The sequence below is a fragment of the Physeter macrocephalus genome, chromosome 16 (assembly GCF_002837175.3).
Source record: "Physeter macrocephalus isolate SW-GA chromosome 16, ASM283717v5, whole genome shotgun sequence".
NCBI lineage: Eukaryota > Metazoa > Chordata > Mammalia > Artiodactyla > Physeteridae > Physeter > Physeter macrocephalus.
In genome coordinates this window covers 14,905,887-14,921,889 of record NC_041229.1, presented here as the reverse complement: position 1 = coordinate 14,921,889, position 16,003 = coordinate 14,905,887, and the positions used below count along the sequence as shown (strand labels likewise).

At 54.1% G+C, this 16,003-nt stretch overlaps 1 protein-coding gene across 1 annotated transcript in view; it reads right to left on the bottom strand.

The window, feature by feature from the left end:
• The window catches only part of DSCAML1 (DS cell adhesion molecule like 1), a 354,412-nt gene that overhangs the window by 93,954 nt on the left and 244,455 nt on the right, over positions 1 to 16,003 (bottom strand). Inside the window, exons 4-6 of the mRNA XM_024131280.2 lie at positions 11,806 to 11,952; positions 5,722 to 6,000; positions 1,982 to 2,257 (exon numbers count right to left, since the gene is read on the bottom strand). Coding sequence (XP_023987048.2) covers positions 1,982 to 2,257; positions 5,722 to 6,000; positions 11,806 to 11,952 — 702 coding nt within the window. The remainder of the gene's footprint in view (positions 1 to 1,981; positions 2,258 to 5,721; positions 6,001 to 11,805; positions 11,953 to 16,003) is intronic.

The window sequence follows — 16,003 nt, the reverse complement described above, 5'->3', positions numbered from 1 at the left end:
CCCGTTGCGGAGCACAGGCTCCGGACGCGCAGGCTCAGCGGCCACGGCTCACGGGCCCAGCCGCTCCGCGGCATGTGGGATCCTCCCGGACCGGGGCACGAACCCGTGTCCCCTGCATCGGCAGGCGGACTCTCAACCACTGCGCCACCAGGGAAGCCCCTCCTCCCTTTTTAAATAAAGCCACAGAGGCTCAGAGGTTAGCTATGTGTGTAACCAGGACCTGAACGGTCCAATTCCAGCTCTGATTTGAGTGGGAGGGGTGCCGGTGCTGTAGCTCTGTTAGCAACAGCCTGAAGCTTGAGCCTTAAAATGCAAAAGCTGCCCAGGGACAGTGGTGGTGGTGGGGTCTGCTTTGGGGCTTAAGTCTTGGTTAATGGAATAACCTTGGACAGCACAAGTAACCCCCTGGGGCCCCACTTCCTCCATGGATCATGGGGGATGTAATCATTAACCCTGGCCATCCTTCCACACAGTATTGCTGTAAAGGATTAAAATAGGTGCTAAATCCTTGAAAAAGTCAAACACCAAAACAAACATACCAAAAAAAGCAAGGCAAATGTAACATGGCACTCTACGTCCCACCCACATTTCACACCAAAATGCTGACGTTAACTCAGGCTGCCAGCCCCTGGCCCCATTTCTGAGGGAGGCTCTTATCTCCAACCTGGGGAGAGCCTGGTGCCTGGTGGAGCCTGGTACTGCCTGGCGTGGTCACTGCCTTTGGCCTCTCCTCTGCCTCTTTCCCCAGCCCTCCCTCTCTGGCTGCCCCTCCCTCTCTGGCTGCCCCTCTCACCAGCCTCATTCTCCACATCCCAGATCTGAACTGGCGGGCACCAGCTGTCCTGTAAGATCCACCAACGGCATAGGGGTAGCCCTCAGAGAGAAAATGCACCGGGTGGGAGTAGTCTGCTCCTGGGTGGGGAGTAGTTCAGACAGGAGGTCCCCTGAGATGAAAGGCACCCATTTCACACTAGGCTGCGCCCAGCTGATGTGTTTCCTCATTGGGAAGAGAGACCAGGGATAGGGCAGGACAAGAGGAGGTAGGGGCTGAGGAAGGCAGTTTGCTGGGCACTGGGTGAAGGATGAGGGTTTAGTTTCGATGGATGCCCAGCTCTCATGCCTCACTTGCCAAGGAATGAGGACCCCTGGGCTGTAACAGTGAGACAGATACCCGTGGGGTTTGCCCGGGTTTGGTGTTTGTGTTATCACAGTGAAAAATCCTGGGAAGGAACAGGATTATGGGAGCAACAAAGGAGCTGGGGAACCACTAAATTTGTTGGTAAGGACAGGGCCTCTGCAAACCGCCCCTGCGTCTTTGTGCAAATAAGAACAAGGTGTCTCCTTTGCATGGTCACAGCCCAGTGTGGGTGCATGGCTTGGTAAGGGGAGTGCAAGCTGGATTTCAATCCTCACCCTCTTAGTTGGGCACCTTGTGTAGTGAACGACCTGAACAACCATCCACAGAGGTGCTGGGTGAGGAACCTTGCGGGGGTGGTAGCTTTAAAAGGAGAGAGAAGCAGGTAGAAAGCTAGGTCCATGGTAAGAAACAGGGCCTGCTGTGAAGAGACCTCAGGCAGGGAGAAGATTCAAAAATCCGGAGGTTCCCAGCACCCTTCCAGAGCCTCTGAGAGACCAAGAGTCTTTGAGACCCTACGGAAGGCCCTTCTAAGAGTGAAGTTCTAGTAATTTTGAAGGGCAGAGTCAACAGAGTATGGAGGTTAAGAGCCCTGAGTTCAAACCCCAGCCCTCTTCCTTAGCAGGGCTGTGTGACCTTGGGCAAGTGACCGAAGCCTCAGTTTCCTCAACTGCAAAATGGTTATTATATAGATAAAAAAAGTATCTCCACACAGGGCCCTTGGGAGGATTAAATAAGATAGTGCATCTGCCTGGGGTGCTGTGAGTGCTGGAAGAATGCCTCCTGCCTCTGGCCGGGCCGTAGGAGTCCTGAACCTGCCCGTCTGCCCCGGCGGCCCCAGCTCACCCTCGAGCACGATGATGGCGAAGTCCTGGGCGGTCTGGGCTTTGCGGGTGGCGAAGCACTGGTAGGCCCCGGAGTGGCTCTTCTGGGCCGAGGTGATGAGCAGGGTCTCGTTGCTGAGCCCGCGGATGGAGATGGCCTCGTGGGGCAGCACCAGCTCGGTGTTGCGGTACCAGCGAATGGTGAACTCCGGGGAGCCCGTCAGGGCGCAGGAGAGGATGACCGTGCTGCCAATGCCGGTCTTCAGCTTCTTTGGTGTCAGGGTCACATGAAGAGGGTCTGGGCCGGACCAGGCAGGGGAGAGGCGAGGGAAAACAGGGAGGAAAAGAAAAGAAAAAGGACTCACTGTGAGTGGAGTGTGGCTAGGGGTGGGCTGTGGTCACAAAAGACCCCAGGAGTCAGGAGGCCCTGATTCTGCCTCCAAGACTCCTTGTAGCAGGGGGGACCAGGACGAGCGAATTCCTTTCCCTAGGCCTCAGTTTACTCATCTGTTAAATGGCAGGGTCAGGCCAGGAGATGTCTCTACGTCTGTTATTCTGATGGCTTGTGCTTTCCCGATGTGGGTCCTTTGGCTGGGCGCAGCTGGGAAGCTCCCTTTGGCTCACGAGGAGGATGCGAGCTTGGCTGGTTCACTGTCCTCACTGTCACCCACACTAGAAACCAGGGAGGCACCCGTGGCCCAGCCACCTGTCTCCTGTACTTATATAGATAACCACTTGCTACCTTCTGCTGGTCTGACTTCCTTTATATGCATCATTTAAGCCCCTGCTCTTCATCCTCACCACCCCTGTCCTGCTGCAGGCCTGTAGCTCCTGGCCTGCACCCATGCAGTACTCTCTTCTCCCTGCCCCCCCTTTCCCTGTGTCCCGCCATCGGTTCTCCATGCTGCAGCCAGCCACCGCCCTGTTCAGAACTTCCACGGCGCCCCAAAACTCAGCGTGGCATTCAAGGCCATCAAGCCCCTTGGGGACCTGGCGCCCTTCCCAGCAATGCAGTGTCTAGACCAGCAGCCTGCCTGTGGTTCCTGCACACCCAGAGTCTCACCTAGAGCACTCTTTGCCCCCTCTACCTACTTCCTACTCATCCTTCACATTGAACTCAGGTGTCATCTTTTCCAGGAAGCCTTCCTGGATACCACTCCCCTCCCAGGTTGGGTTAAAGATCTCTCTTCTGGGGCTCCCTGTGTGTAACTAACACAACACTAAGGTCATGGTCTTCTAATCACCACTTTGTTTCTATCTCTCCCTCTGGACCATGAGCCACTTGAAAGCAGGGCGGTGTCCCTCATCTTTATATCACTACTGCTGTCTGAGTCATGTTTTATTGCTTGACTGGCTGGCTGGCTGGTTACCACCCCCAAGCTGCCCTCTCTCCCTCTTGATCTCCATGGGCTTGGGGTTCTATACAGGAGCTTGAGGCCTGCAGGAGCCTTGGACCCCCAACGAGGGAGCTTGCAGGAGATGGGGGCACGGTAGGCCCGTCTGGGGGGGCAGTCAAAGCACACACAAGTCTGCTCTCCCCGCTCACTCCCAGAGCCTCTGCCCGCTGTCCAGGAAATGTCAGCGCAACATGACGCAGGTGGCATCCTGCTTGTCCCAGTCACCAGCCAGGGCTCTCAGGGCCCTGCCAGCCAGCCGCTCTCTCCTCACTGCCCCTGCACGGGCTAGGATGCGTGGGAGGCTTGGGGGCGGAATGATGCGGAGTATGGAAAGCATTGCTTTCCTCTCCATGAACCTGGCGGAGAGGAGCTATCAGAAGGATGGAAGACAGAGAAAAGCCAAGTCACTTCCCTTTGAACCTGGTTGTCCAGTCAAGCCCAGTGTGGGAGAGGGTGGGGAGCTGTCTCAGGGGAGAATGAGGTGTACCATTCCACTCAGGGGCGGGGGCAGGCGGTGCGTGCACACAGCTGTAGGCAGTTACTTATTGTGTGTCTGTGTGTCTGTGCTCTAGGATGAATGTGTTACGTGGAGGAATGTGTGTATCCGTGAGTGTACACGGGCACCATATATGTGTGCACGTGTGTATGGGGAGGTGGGCATGTGAACTTTCAACACATCTGCCTCTGTGTGTGTGTGTGTGTGTGTGTGTGTGTGTGTGTGTGTAAGTACCTGCCTGCCTGTCTGTCCTGAGGCAGGAGCTCTGAACACCAAATTACTCAGAGTGAGGTTTGCTAATTTTCCAAAGATGTGGGGGTACGTGGCCCTCCTGACCTGTTCCCTGAGAGAGTGTGTGTGTATGAATGTGAGTGTGAGTGTGCGTGTGTGTGTGTGTGTTTGTGTATGTGTATAGCAGGAGGGGTTGAAGGTAATTCTAGACCAAACAATTTTGCACAGTGCTTAGGTCAAGAGGGTACTAATCCTGGTCCTTCTACCTGCCTACTCTGCAGCCCAGGGTTTGTTTATACGAGAGGACCACCCGCCTTGCCCCCAAGCCTTCAGCATTGTAACCTAAGCATTTGTATTATGAACTGTTGCTCCCAGAGCATTTCTTGGGGCTCTTTCTGCTCTTCCCGCTTCACAGTGAATTCGCGGGGGGGTGGGTCTCTTCCCCACACTGCACATAAATGTGCTCCAACTGTCAAGACCCCCTTGACTATGGGGAGGACACTGGGCCCATATCTGGCCTGAGGGCGACAGGACAGCAGGCCCGGAAGGCCAGGAGGGGTGGGCTCTGTGTGGTTCTCTGGTCCACCTGAGGGTCTGCAGACCTGCAGCTCTGTGCTCACGAGATAGGCGGTGAGCTGGGAGGAGAGCATCCTTGGTCAGTCTTAACGGCAGAGGGGCCCTTTCTGCAGGATGGGGATGGGAGCACCTCTGGACAGCCTCTTTCTGCTGCCCAGGCCGAATCCCTCACGATGCTCTGAGGTGCAAAGTTCAAGGAGTCAGGCTGTTGCTGCCCCACAGGACTGAGATCCCACACGGGTCTCCAAATCTCAGCCCCACTGCTGCCAACACCTTCCCTGCAGCCCCGAGAGCAGGGAACTCGAGGGAGGGATGGGGGGGCGGCAAAGGATGCCCCTGGGCCTCATAAATCCCCCTCCAGGGTTCTTTCCCTATAGCTTCAGCCCCTCTGCCTCGACCTCTCTGCCCTTCCGGCAGCTCAGCGGCAGCAGGGATCTGCGAAGACCTCCTGCTCTCCACACGTGCTCCCCGGACCCCGGGGCTCTGGGATGGGGAGGAGCAGGAAGGACCAGAGTTAATGCCCAACTGGCAGGTCCTGGAAAGGCTGCCTTGATTGTTTACCTCCAGTGTCTGCCCTGATCAATCAGTACCTCTATTAATTATCGCTAAATATTCTGAATGTCGCCTCTGATGGGTTCATATGGCCTCTGATGGATTCACATCAGCATTGTTTCCTTTAGTACAGACTCTGCCTCCTCCCAAGAAGCTGAGAAGCCCCGTGAGCTTATCACATCACCGTCATTGTCCCTTTTGACCCTCGTGACCTCTGGGAGGTAGGAGGGCCACGGTTATTACCCCCTTTGACAGAAAAGGGCACAGAGGCGATGCCCAGGGTTATATGATTTTCCCCAAGTCAGTTACTATCTGATGATATGAGAACCAAAAGGCAGGTCTTCTGGTTTCAAACCCAGTGCTTTTCCCAGGACACCAACCGGCCTTCCCCAACCAGGGGATCGTCCCCTGGGGCCGGCCAGAGCGGGGGTGGCTGTCCCCATGCCCCTCCCCACCACACGCCGTGCTCTCAAAGGTTACTGAAGCTGGAAGAGGGGCTTCCCCGCTCACCGATGACTGTGAGGGTGCCTGTGGCCTCTGCTGAGCCGAAGGTGTTGGTGACCTCACAAATGTAGGTGCCGCTGTCCTCGGTCCGCAGGTCACTGATGGTCAGCCCCGTGATGTGCTTGGTCCAGCGGCTATCAGCTGGGAGGGGTCGGCCATCCTTGAGCCAGCGGATGGCAGGGATGGGGTAGCCGGATGCAGTGCAGGGCAGCTCCATGTTGTGGCCGGCCCACACTTCCTGGGAGTGGAAGCCGTCCAGGATGGTGGGGATCGACTCAGCCGGGTCTGGAAGGCAGAGAACACAAGAGGTCCTGGCCAGCCCTGGGTGGGAGCAGGAAGGCAGGCCCCCAGAACTTGCTGCCCACTGGTGCCTGGAGTGAATGATACCCAGTGTGGGAGGCTCGCTGTGTCTCCCTGTGCCCCAGACTCTGGCCCAACCGCTCCTACTCGGGCCAGACGGAGGCCCTGAGAAGCACGGCTGGGAGCAGGGCCTGGGGGAGGAGAGGATATGGTGGGCAGACTAGGCTAGAATGACAGACAGACAGACAGAGGGAGAAAGGGAAACAGCAAGAGACACAGGGAGGGAGAGACTTTCATACAAACAGTCCCTGTGACATGAGAATCATGACATCTTGGGTTCGTAATTCTGGTCAGTCTCAGTCTGGGCCCGTCAAGGATGGGCATCCCTGTCCCCTCCTGTCCCCTCTCACCTGCAATCTGGGCAGGCTCAGAGAGGGCAGTGCCTTTCCACTGGGGCCCAGAAGGATTCGGGAGTTATGCCTTCCACAAAACACACTGGCTACCCCAACGATGTTTCTCTTTTTTGCATTCCCAAACCTAGAGGAAGCAGCGACTGTGGGCCTGCGCCCTACCCTGCAGGAGGCCTAGGCCCTCACTGGTGGGACTCTGCGTGTGATGCCCGTGTTATGTGGGCGGCGTGCTGGCTGCTACCTCCGTCTAGTCCTCACCCTAAAAGGCCCCTCTGGGTTTTGTGCCCACTGGGGACCTTCCCCTGATGTAAAACTCCCACAGGCTCCCTCTACCTACATATTACCATCCACACTTCTTATCCTGAATTAGGCCCTCTGGGATCTGGGATCTCACGCCAACCAGGTCCCTGGCCTGGCCTGCCTCCCCGCGACCCCTTTCTGATCTCACCAGTTCCCCACTCAGGGCATGCTGTCAGCGCACTGTCCGCCAGCCTGCTCTGCTTGGCCAACTCCTACTGATCTTTCACAAACCAGCTTCAACATCACCTCCTCTGGACGCCTCCCTCAGGCTACTTTCACTGGATTCCCATACAGTTTTCCTTTTCTTTCATTTTATTTTCAAGCAGCCTTTTCTTTTTAAAGAAAAAGAATGAAAAGTGCAATATATGCACATGACAAAACTTCAGAAAGCAGAGAAGAGCATACAGTGCAAAGGGAGTCCCCCTCACCCCTGCACCCAGCCACCCCACTTCCCTCCCAGGGGCAACCACTGTCGCCACTTCCCCCCAGGACCTTGCCAACAGCACTTAGCACCAGACCATGTATCCGGCTCCCCTGGAAGGCCGAGAGCTCCTTGAGGCAGCGCCGATCCCCTACGGCATCTCCACGTGCCTGGCACAGAACAGGGCTGCTGAACCATAAACGTCTGAGGGAGGGTGAACGGGGGCACGTGGGCATGGGGTGGGCCGGTGGTCTGCCTTTTCCACATGGCAGAACTTTACAGGCTCATGGAATAGTAGAGCTGGCTTAGGGACTCGGAAGGCACACACAGATGAGGACCTGGAGACCAGAGAGGTGCAGTGACCTGCTCAGATCACACTGCAGAGCCAAGATCCGAAACCAGGCCTCTGCCACCCTTGTTCAGTAAATGGGGTCTGAGACGGAATAATCTAACCCTGGATTCTGCTCCAGAGTGAACCGTGAGAGCGCTGACGCCCCTCTTGGCCCCTTCTTGACTAAATGGGCAATTGCCTCTGTCCTCAGCTCACCCGCCCCCCTGCCCCCACTGGAGACAGGCTGGGCTAGGAATGCTCCTCCCCGGGGAAAGAACTTTCCAGAAGATTCTCTGCTCCTTCCCTATTGTTCATGGCTTCTCACAAGGAGCCTGAGACTGGGAATCAGGAGACCCAGGCACCAGTCGGCCTCGGTCACTGATAAGCCGTGTGACCTTGGGTGAGTCTTATGATCTCCCAGAGCCTGAGTTTCCTCGTCTGCACGTGGAGGTGATACCGCTGCTTCCACATCTCCTAAGGCTGTTGTGGGCAACAGCGCAAAATGTGTGTCAAAGAGCTCGAGTGACACTAACCCACTACGCAGACGTGCCCGGCGATTACAATTCTGCCCCCGCCCGCCCTCCCTCCCTGCCAGCTTCTGCGGCCTCTTCCCCATCCTGTGGGAATGGTCGGGCTAAACAAACCCGGTGCCAGGGAAGAATTACTCAATGTGACACTTAATTGATGCAAAATACACAAATTCCGTGGTGCACTGCAGAATTTACAAGCGGAGGGGCCCACGGGGCGGTGGAGGAAGGGGCTGGGGGTGGGGATGGAATTAATCGCCGAGTCTCAGGCGTGAAATTAAATTCTGAGGGAAAGAAACCTCTTTCATTACTCTGGAGCAGAAGTAAAAGCTGTGGCGTGTATGGCGACAGCCTGGGGGGATCGGGGGCTGCCAGGGCCAGTGCAGGGCTGGGAGACAGATGGCCTGGCCCTGAGAAATCTCTGGGGGTACGCTGGGGCTGAGCTGGCGGGGGGTAAGGGGTCAGTGTGCCCCGGGGCCGGGGTCGGGGGCTGCCGGGACCTCTCCCAGCTGGCTGAACTGTGCTGCCCTGGAATATGACTTCTGCACCTGGCTCGGCACCCCGTGAGCTGGGGAACCCTGGTCCGGTCTCTCAGCCTCTCTGGTCCCTGGTGCCCTCCTTTATAGATGCAAATGATGGTGCCTCTTCCACAGAGCTAATGCCCATGACAGCACTTGGTAAACTCCAAAAAGCACCTCGACGTGACGAAGGGTTATTAGGTTGTATTTTTAGGGGGCTCAGACTTTTCTCGCAACTGCCTCCTCTTCGGAGAATTAACAGAAAAATGAAAAGTCCCTCCCCGCTCCCACCTCCACCCCCTGAGATGTAGTAGGAATAATAATCCAGCAACAACAGAACAACAATAACAACGACCACAACAAGCAGAGCAGCTACTCTCTACTGAGCCCTTCTTATGTGTTCGGCCCCATGCTAAGCTTTTTACACGCGGCACCCTATTTAATTCTCACAACAACCCCAAGGAGAACATGTCACTCCCATTTTACAGATGGGGAAGCTGAGGTTTGGAGACATTATTGATTTGATGCCAGGTTGTACAGCTAGTGAGTGCTGAGGCTAAGACTGAAACCTTGGTCTGATTCCTAAGTCCTTTTTCCAATACGTCTCACTCTCTCCTTCCCCCGTCCCTCCCTATTACTTAATCAAACACCTGGTGAGAACTGAAAAAAACCACAGGCGTGGTTGCTGCCCTCATCCAATGACCATCGATAAGGCACTGCTGCGGGGATCATTCTGCCCCTTCCTCTTGCCTTTGGACCTGGTGAGGAGGAGGGGCAGCCATCCCTTGGGGTGTGCCGGGCTCAGACACCCTCAGCCACCAGGTGCCTTGGCAGGGCCCAGCTCTGCCAGGACACCCAGCTGCATCTCCCATCCCTGATTCCAGGGGCTGGCCCGGAGCTTCTGGCCAGGGAGGGATGACACCCTTCCCGACCACCAGCCCCAGGAGCTCACAGGGTTCTGGCCACTAAGGAGTGAAACCTCTCAGTTGAAAGCTGCCTTGGGATTGACCCCTGCTCTCAACTCTGGGAGTGGATCTGAAATGTGAGGCTGTGGGCGGAGGCCTGAGCCCTCCTGACACGAATCTCCTTCTGCGCTGCCTCGCTTGGGTATCAGTTGCATTTCCGCCGAGACAAGCTGCTGGTAGATTGCCTTGTCACATCACATCACATCAGGGACCGCGTCACTCCTGGGGCCCCTTCCCCGCGGCTCCCCTCCGCTCCTAACGTCTTCCACCCTGTCGCACGCAGTCATCTTGTCTATCCTTGTCTCTCTGTTAGGTTTCTGTTTTTCTCTGTCCTATGCTTTTCTCTCTCTGTGCCCGTGCCTCTCCCCTTTTGTCGTCTGGGTGCCTCCCTACCTTTGCTTCTCCGTTTCTCTATTTGGGCTTCATCTCCGAGTCTCTGGTAGCATCTCCCATTCTCCGCATCCCCACCCGCCATCCCCAGCTGGTGGGCAATGAGAGTAGAAGGAGAAGGGTTGGCATATCCTCCAGTTTAAAGGGTGCCTTTTTTGAGGGACAAGAGTGGAAGTCAGATCAGTCGGATGAAGGGGCTAAATATTCGTGCAGGGGAAAGGAGCAGGCCTGCAGGAGGGAGGATTTCTGTGCCTTTCCCACATCGTATGAAAGGCATGCAAATGAGATGCAAAACACTACACAAACAAGTCCCTATCATTTGGAAGGTAACCACTGACACATTTGGGAACTGGGCTGCAGATGGCAAGGTCTAGCCACAAAGATGGGGCCACACAGCACAGCCCCATCTCCTCCCCATGTGACAGCTCAGTTTCCCTTGGCATCGATTAATTCCACAAATATTTACCTAGCACCTACTATGTGCCAGGCACAGGGCCAGGCTCTGGAGACACAAGGGGGAATCAGAGAGCCCGATCCTCGCTCTCCTGGCTTCCGCTTTTCCGCTCTTGCCCCCAAATGCACCAGGCAAATGAGAGGGGGTCCTGGATAGAGTCACCTGCTGGTCCAGGGTAGTCCTCGCCAAACCACAGAACGTCAGAGGTAGACAGAATCTGAGCTGTCGCCTAATCTAGCTCCTTTTTCAGAGATCCAGAGACATGGCATGATTTGGTGGGGCTAGTCCCCAAACCCAGGGGTTCTGACTATCAGTTCATCTCCCTTCCAAAAGCCACTCTGATCCCACCTCCACAGAGCAGAGATTTTCAAACTGCAGGTCACAAACTGTTAGGAAGTTATGAAATCCATTTGGTGAGTTGCGTCCAGCATTTAGATAAATTGAAATGGGATAGAATAGAATAGAAAATATCAGAGTGCATGGCAATGCACGTGGTAGGAAATACCAGCGTGCATTGCGTAGGGTGCGATGTCTGTGGATCACCGTCAGGAGTTTGAAAAGTGCTATTCCGGAAAGCCTTCCTTGAAGAGCGCCAAGTGCCCTTCTTTCTTCTGTGACTGGGGCACGTGTGTGGTGTTTGATTAGCCCCTTCCATGAGGGTGTGCAGCTGGAGGATGCTGGGGTCAGTGGGCTCAGTGTGAATTTTGGCCGTGCCTCCCACTGGTTAAAACAGTTGGGGCAAGTTGCTTGGCTTCCCTAAGTTCTGGTTTTCTCACCTGCAGAAATAAGGAGAGCAGTGCACACCTCACCAGGCTAGTAGAGTGCCTAAGATACAGCACATAAGTGAAATTTCTGGCACACAGGGGGATTCAGTAAATATTAGCTTTCATCCTTCCATAAGGAGCTATAATCATTCCAGAATAAAAATCCTTTATTTAATTTAGAGATTTTTTTTTTTAACCTTTTGTTGGCCTACTTTCAAATGTTGTGAGGTGGGCTATAACAAAAGACATACATGTATTCAAAAATAGATAGAATAGAATCCTAAAAAATACTTAGGGACACAAGGAAGTACAAAATCTCCCTAATCCAATCCAATCCAATTGAATCATTACTATGTTTGCAGAGCAGATTGTATCTATGAACTTCCTGGCGGCAAAGGCAAAAAAGGAAAGAGAGGATGGGTTCCATATCCCTCATTAGTTGATAAACGGTAAAATAACAATTCTTCAGGAGAGTTAAGCGTTCTCAGGTACAGACTCCTGAAGAGAAGTTAACTGTAGAGTCCTTATATGAAGGATACCCAAAACCAAAACTGGACAAGGTCTCCCCCAGTGGTTTCTGTACCTGTGTTCTTTAATCTCCTTCTCCGAATCCCCTGAGCACACAGCAGACTCCCCTATCAGTGGTGCCGACATGGCCACCCAGTCCCGGGGGTGGGCTGGTGCCCTTCCTCCGCAGCCTTCTCGCCTACCTGTCACAGAGAGGCGGGCCCCGTTGCTCTGCCGGGTCTCCCCGCTATACTTGTGCTTGGTGATGCAGCGGTAGGTGGAGAGGGCGTCCTCCTTTTGCACGTCAGAGATGTACAGCCCGCCGTGGTAAGTAATAAAAAACCTGTTTTCTGGAGACATAATCGGGACACAGTCGATTACTCCTCTGGCTGGGCACACTACCAGAAGCAACTTGGGGCTGCAGGTGGCCTTCTCCTAGGCCAGGACTGCTGCCCAGGGGAGGGGAGGTGATGGGGAAAACAAGCGGGTGAAGCTGAGGTAGTGCTGAAGGCAGGGGAGCATCTCTAACCGATGAGGATTTTCTACGTGCAAACAAATAGAAATTGCAATGATTATTCCTTTAAATGTAGATACTTCAGCTTTTTACAGGAAGCTGTAAAATGTTGGGCTTTGGAGTCAGACTAAGATCTGGGTTCCAATCTGACTCTTACTTATTAGCTGTGTGACCTTGGGAAAGTTACTTAACCTCTCTGAGCCGTATCTGTGCAACAGGGTGCAAATAATCCTTCACAGAGTATTATTATTCTTAGAGTATTATTATTATTATTAAAAAATAATAAAGTGTCTGGCACACAGTAAGTGCTCACTTAGTGAATATCAGTCCTCATCTTTCCCATCTCTTTGCAAGAGTTTGCAAAGCTTTAATGTTCATTGCTTGCTTGTTCTTACAATTGTTTGAGGTGTCATCTCCATTTTAAAATCACACAGCCAGTAAGTGGATCAGAACTCAGGCCTTCCGGCTCCCAGCTCTCCCTTTGCACTGAGCCTAAACACAAGCCTAAATCCCTTTCTCTCAGTTTTCATCATTTATTCACCCAAGAAACAATTATTGAGGCTAAGCTATACTAGGAGTGGGGGCGTGGAGACACAGATTTACGATACTAATTCATCATACAGTTTTTGATACCATTTTGTTCAAGGCAAAGGTGCCAGCACGGCACCCTCCACGGTCTCACTGCCGTGCCCGCGAGAAGCAGAAAGGACAGAGTAGTTTCACCCATTTAGCTGATTACGAGACAAGACTACACTCCGAGGTAAAGTGGATTTTCTCGTCCAAAGTCCTAAGGCAAACCCTGAACTTGAACTAGTCAGGGCTGATTTTACAAGGGGAGAATGTGGACTTGAGGGTTGGCGAGGGGCTTGCATCTGGCTTTGGGACTCTCTAAGCTCATGGTCTCCCACCCAAGACCCAGCCAGACTGAGATCGAGAAGCTAACCTAGGGTCCCTCTCCCTGCTCTCTAGGGGCACAGCTGCTTCCCCAGGAGGGCATAGCAGACCCCAGGCTGCCATTTTCACCAGAGGGGGCATCAGAATCAGGACAGCGAATAATGACTTACAAGAAAGCTGCAGGGGAGAGGGTAATGCTGACCTCATACAAAGGACCTTCTAACATTGGACTGTCAGGCTTTCATAAGGAAACATTTTGGGTAGCCCCATGTCCTTCAAATCCTATTATTTTGAGGTCTGCTTCCTCCCACCTGGGGGCTGAGTGAGCCCTCTCAACCACTGACAAGAGCCCTGATACTGGCTCACTCTCCTATTAGGAATATTCTGTGGTGTCTTATCCCTCCAAGCACAAGCCCAAGATCTCAGCACCAGCAAACAGGGACCTCACCAAAGGATACTTTCCAACAATGAAAGCTGTAGAACTGCAGGGTTGAAAAGCTGAATGTGCTTTACCACATCTTTAACAAAGCTTCTCTGGCCTTCATTAGAATACCTCCAGGGCTGGGGAACTCACTACCTCATTTAGTGACCCATTCCAAAGTTGATAGCTCTGACTTTGAGAAAGCTCTCCCTTGCTCACAATTGAGCTCCATGGGTCCTGGTTTCTACTTGTTGGACCCTTACAGAACCAGCCTAAACCTGCGTTACTGACACACTCCCTCACAAACTGGAAGGCAGCTATCATGCCCTTTGACTTTTCATCACGCTAAGCAGTCTTTGGATTTTATTTTTTATTCGTTATTTAGTATGGTTTCTAATAACCATCAATCTGATTGATCTCTCGCTTAATAAACTTTGGTTTATTTACAAATCTCTGAATTTTCCCTCCCTCCCTCCCGCTCTCCACCCTCCCCCCCTTGTCTTCCGCCCTCCCTCCCTCCCATCTCCTTTCCATGTATCTTTGTATAGGACTAGACCTGCTATGTGGCAGGCACTTTGCCAAGTGGTGGGGATCCAACTGTCAGCTTGTCTGACCAGGGTGGAATAGAGCAGGGCTACCAACTTCCAGCCTAAGCTGCATTAACTTTTTAGGGGAGATCGAGTGGGGGTGGGGAGGCAGACCCATTATACTACTGCTTCATACTCTGCCCGCAACTAAAGGCCCTGGTCGTGCGCCTGCAAGCTGCTGCTAGGCCACTTTCCTTCTCTCCATCCTTGGACACCTGGCCATGTGGGCCCAGGTCCAGGACTTCACATGGATCCCTGCTGAGTGGCATCCTGTTGGGATCTCCCTAGATGAGCACTTGGCCAGCTGGCAGCCTGCCTGGAGCTTGTGGACCCCTGCCCCGCCCCCTCCAACACGCAGACCACACCTTGTAGACTCCCGCTCAGTGCTGTGGGTAAAAGATGAAAAGGAAGCAGGAGGGAGCCAGGCCCTGCTGCCAGCAGTCAGAAGACCCACGGGAAGCACAGAGAAAGCCTGGCTCCCCCACCAGACTCTGCATGTGCCGTTTTGTCTCCATGTTGTGACATCCCAAAGTCAAATGCGGAAGCTCTCCCGTAATTTATTATGTAACTGGGACTGGAATGCAGAACTACTGGAGGGTGTTGCTGCCAATCAGAAGTACCAGGATTGGAGGTGGTGGTGGCAGTGGGATACGGAAAACCAGAAAAGACCCTAAAATCAACCCTAGCAACCCACAGGTGCTCCAGCCTGGACAGCTAGGACCTTGTTATCGCCAGAACGACGCTGACAACGTGCACTTGGCCCTAAGGAATTTTAAGCTGGGGAGGGGTGCTGCCGTGCTGGTGGTGGGGAGCTGGGGTTTCTATAGCAACAAGCAGCTGCTGCATCTGATGTTTCACATCCTTCATTGTCCTCATTTTCCCCCTCCCTTCCCCCCCTTCTTGTGCATATTTAATTGCAGTAACATTTCCAGATACAGTGTATCGCTCCTGAAACAAAGGCAGGCCGCAGCCAGGGGGATGCGAAGCGAGCGAGAAGGGAAGGAGAAATCAGGGGTATTATGTTAATCCCCACTGGGGGGGCTTGTGCAACATCAGTTCTGCATGTTTGATGAGAATCAGATGATGGGCCCTGCTGGGGAAGGAAGGAGAAGGGGGCCTGTGGAGCGAGAGGCATACGGTGTGGAGAGCGGAGGAGGCACAGATAGCTGGTGGGGGGTTCAGAAGGGCCAGGGCTCCAAACAGGGCTGGCCTCCAAGGCCGGCTCCAGCGGGGCGCCCTGGCAGTCTGGCAGCCCATCCTCTGCAGCCCAAATGGGACCAGCTATCCTTGGACTGGGTAGAGGAGCCATTATCCCACATCTTGGCTCCTCCTCCTTGGGACAGGCTGCGTCCACCCGGAGGAGGACAGAGTGGCAGCCAGGACCACCACGTCCAGCGCCCAGCCCGAGGCCATTTGGACATGTGCGTCTGGGAGCATTTTTGGTTGACACCGTCACTTGGGGGTGCCAGTGGCATTTAGTGGTCAGGTTAGAGGAACAACAACTCTTCTACCCCAAATGCCAACAGCGTGCCCATGGAGGATCACTTTCTTTTAGGCTCTAGGATCAGGATATGGAACTGTGTTTAAATGTAGACTCTGCCACTGGCGCTGCCTGACGGTTGCATCTCAAAGTCTGCAGTATCATCTGTGAACACGCCCGCGACCAGAGAAGGGCTGCGCATGGTTAATGAATCCTTTTCTTGTTTTTATTATTACTCGAACGCTCCAGCCTGCTTCACTATCCTTTTTTTTTTTTTTTTGTGGTACGCGGGCCCCCCTCTGTTGTGGCCTCTCCCGTTGCGGAGCGCCGGCTCCGGACGCGCAGGCTCAGCGGCCACGGCTCACGGGCCCAGCCGCTCCGCGGCACGTGGGATCCTCCCGGACCGGGGCGCGAACCCGGTTCCCCTGCATCGGCAGGCGGACGCGCAACCACTGCGCCACCAGGGAAGCCCCTACTATCCTTTTTCCTGGTGATCTGGAGCACA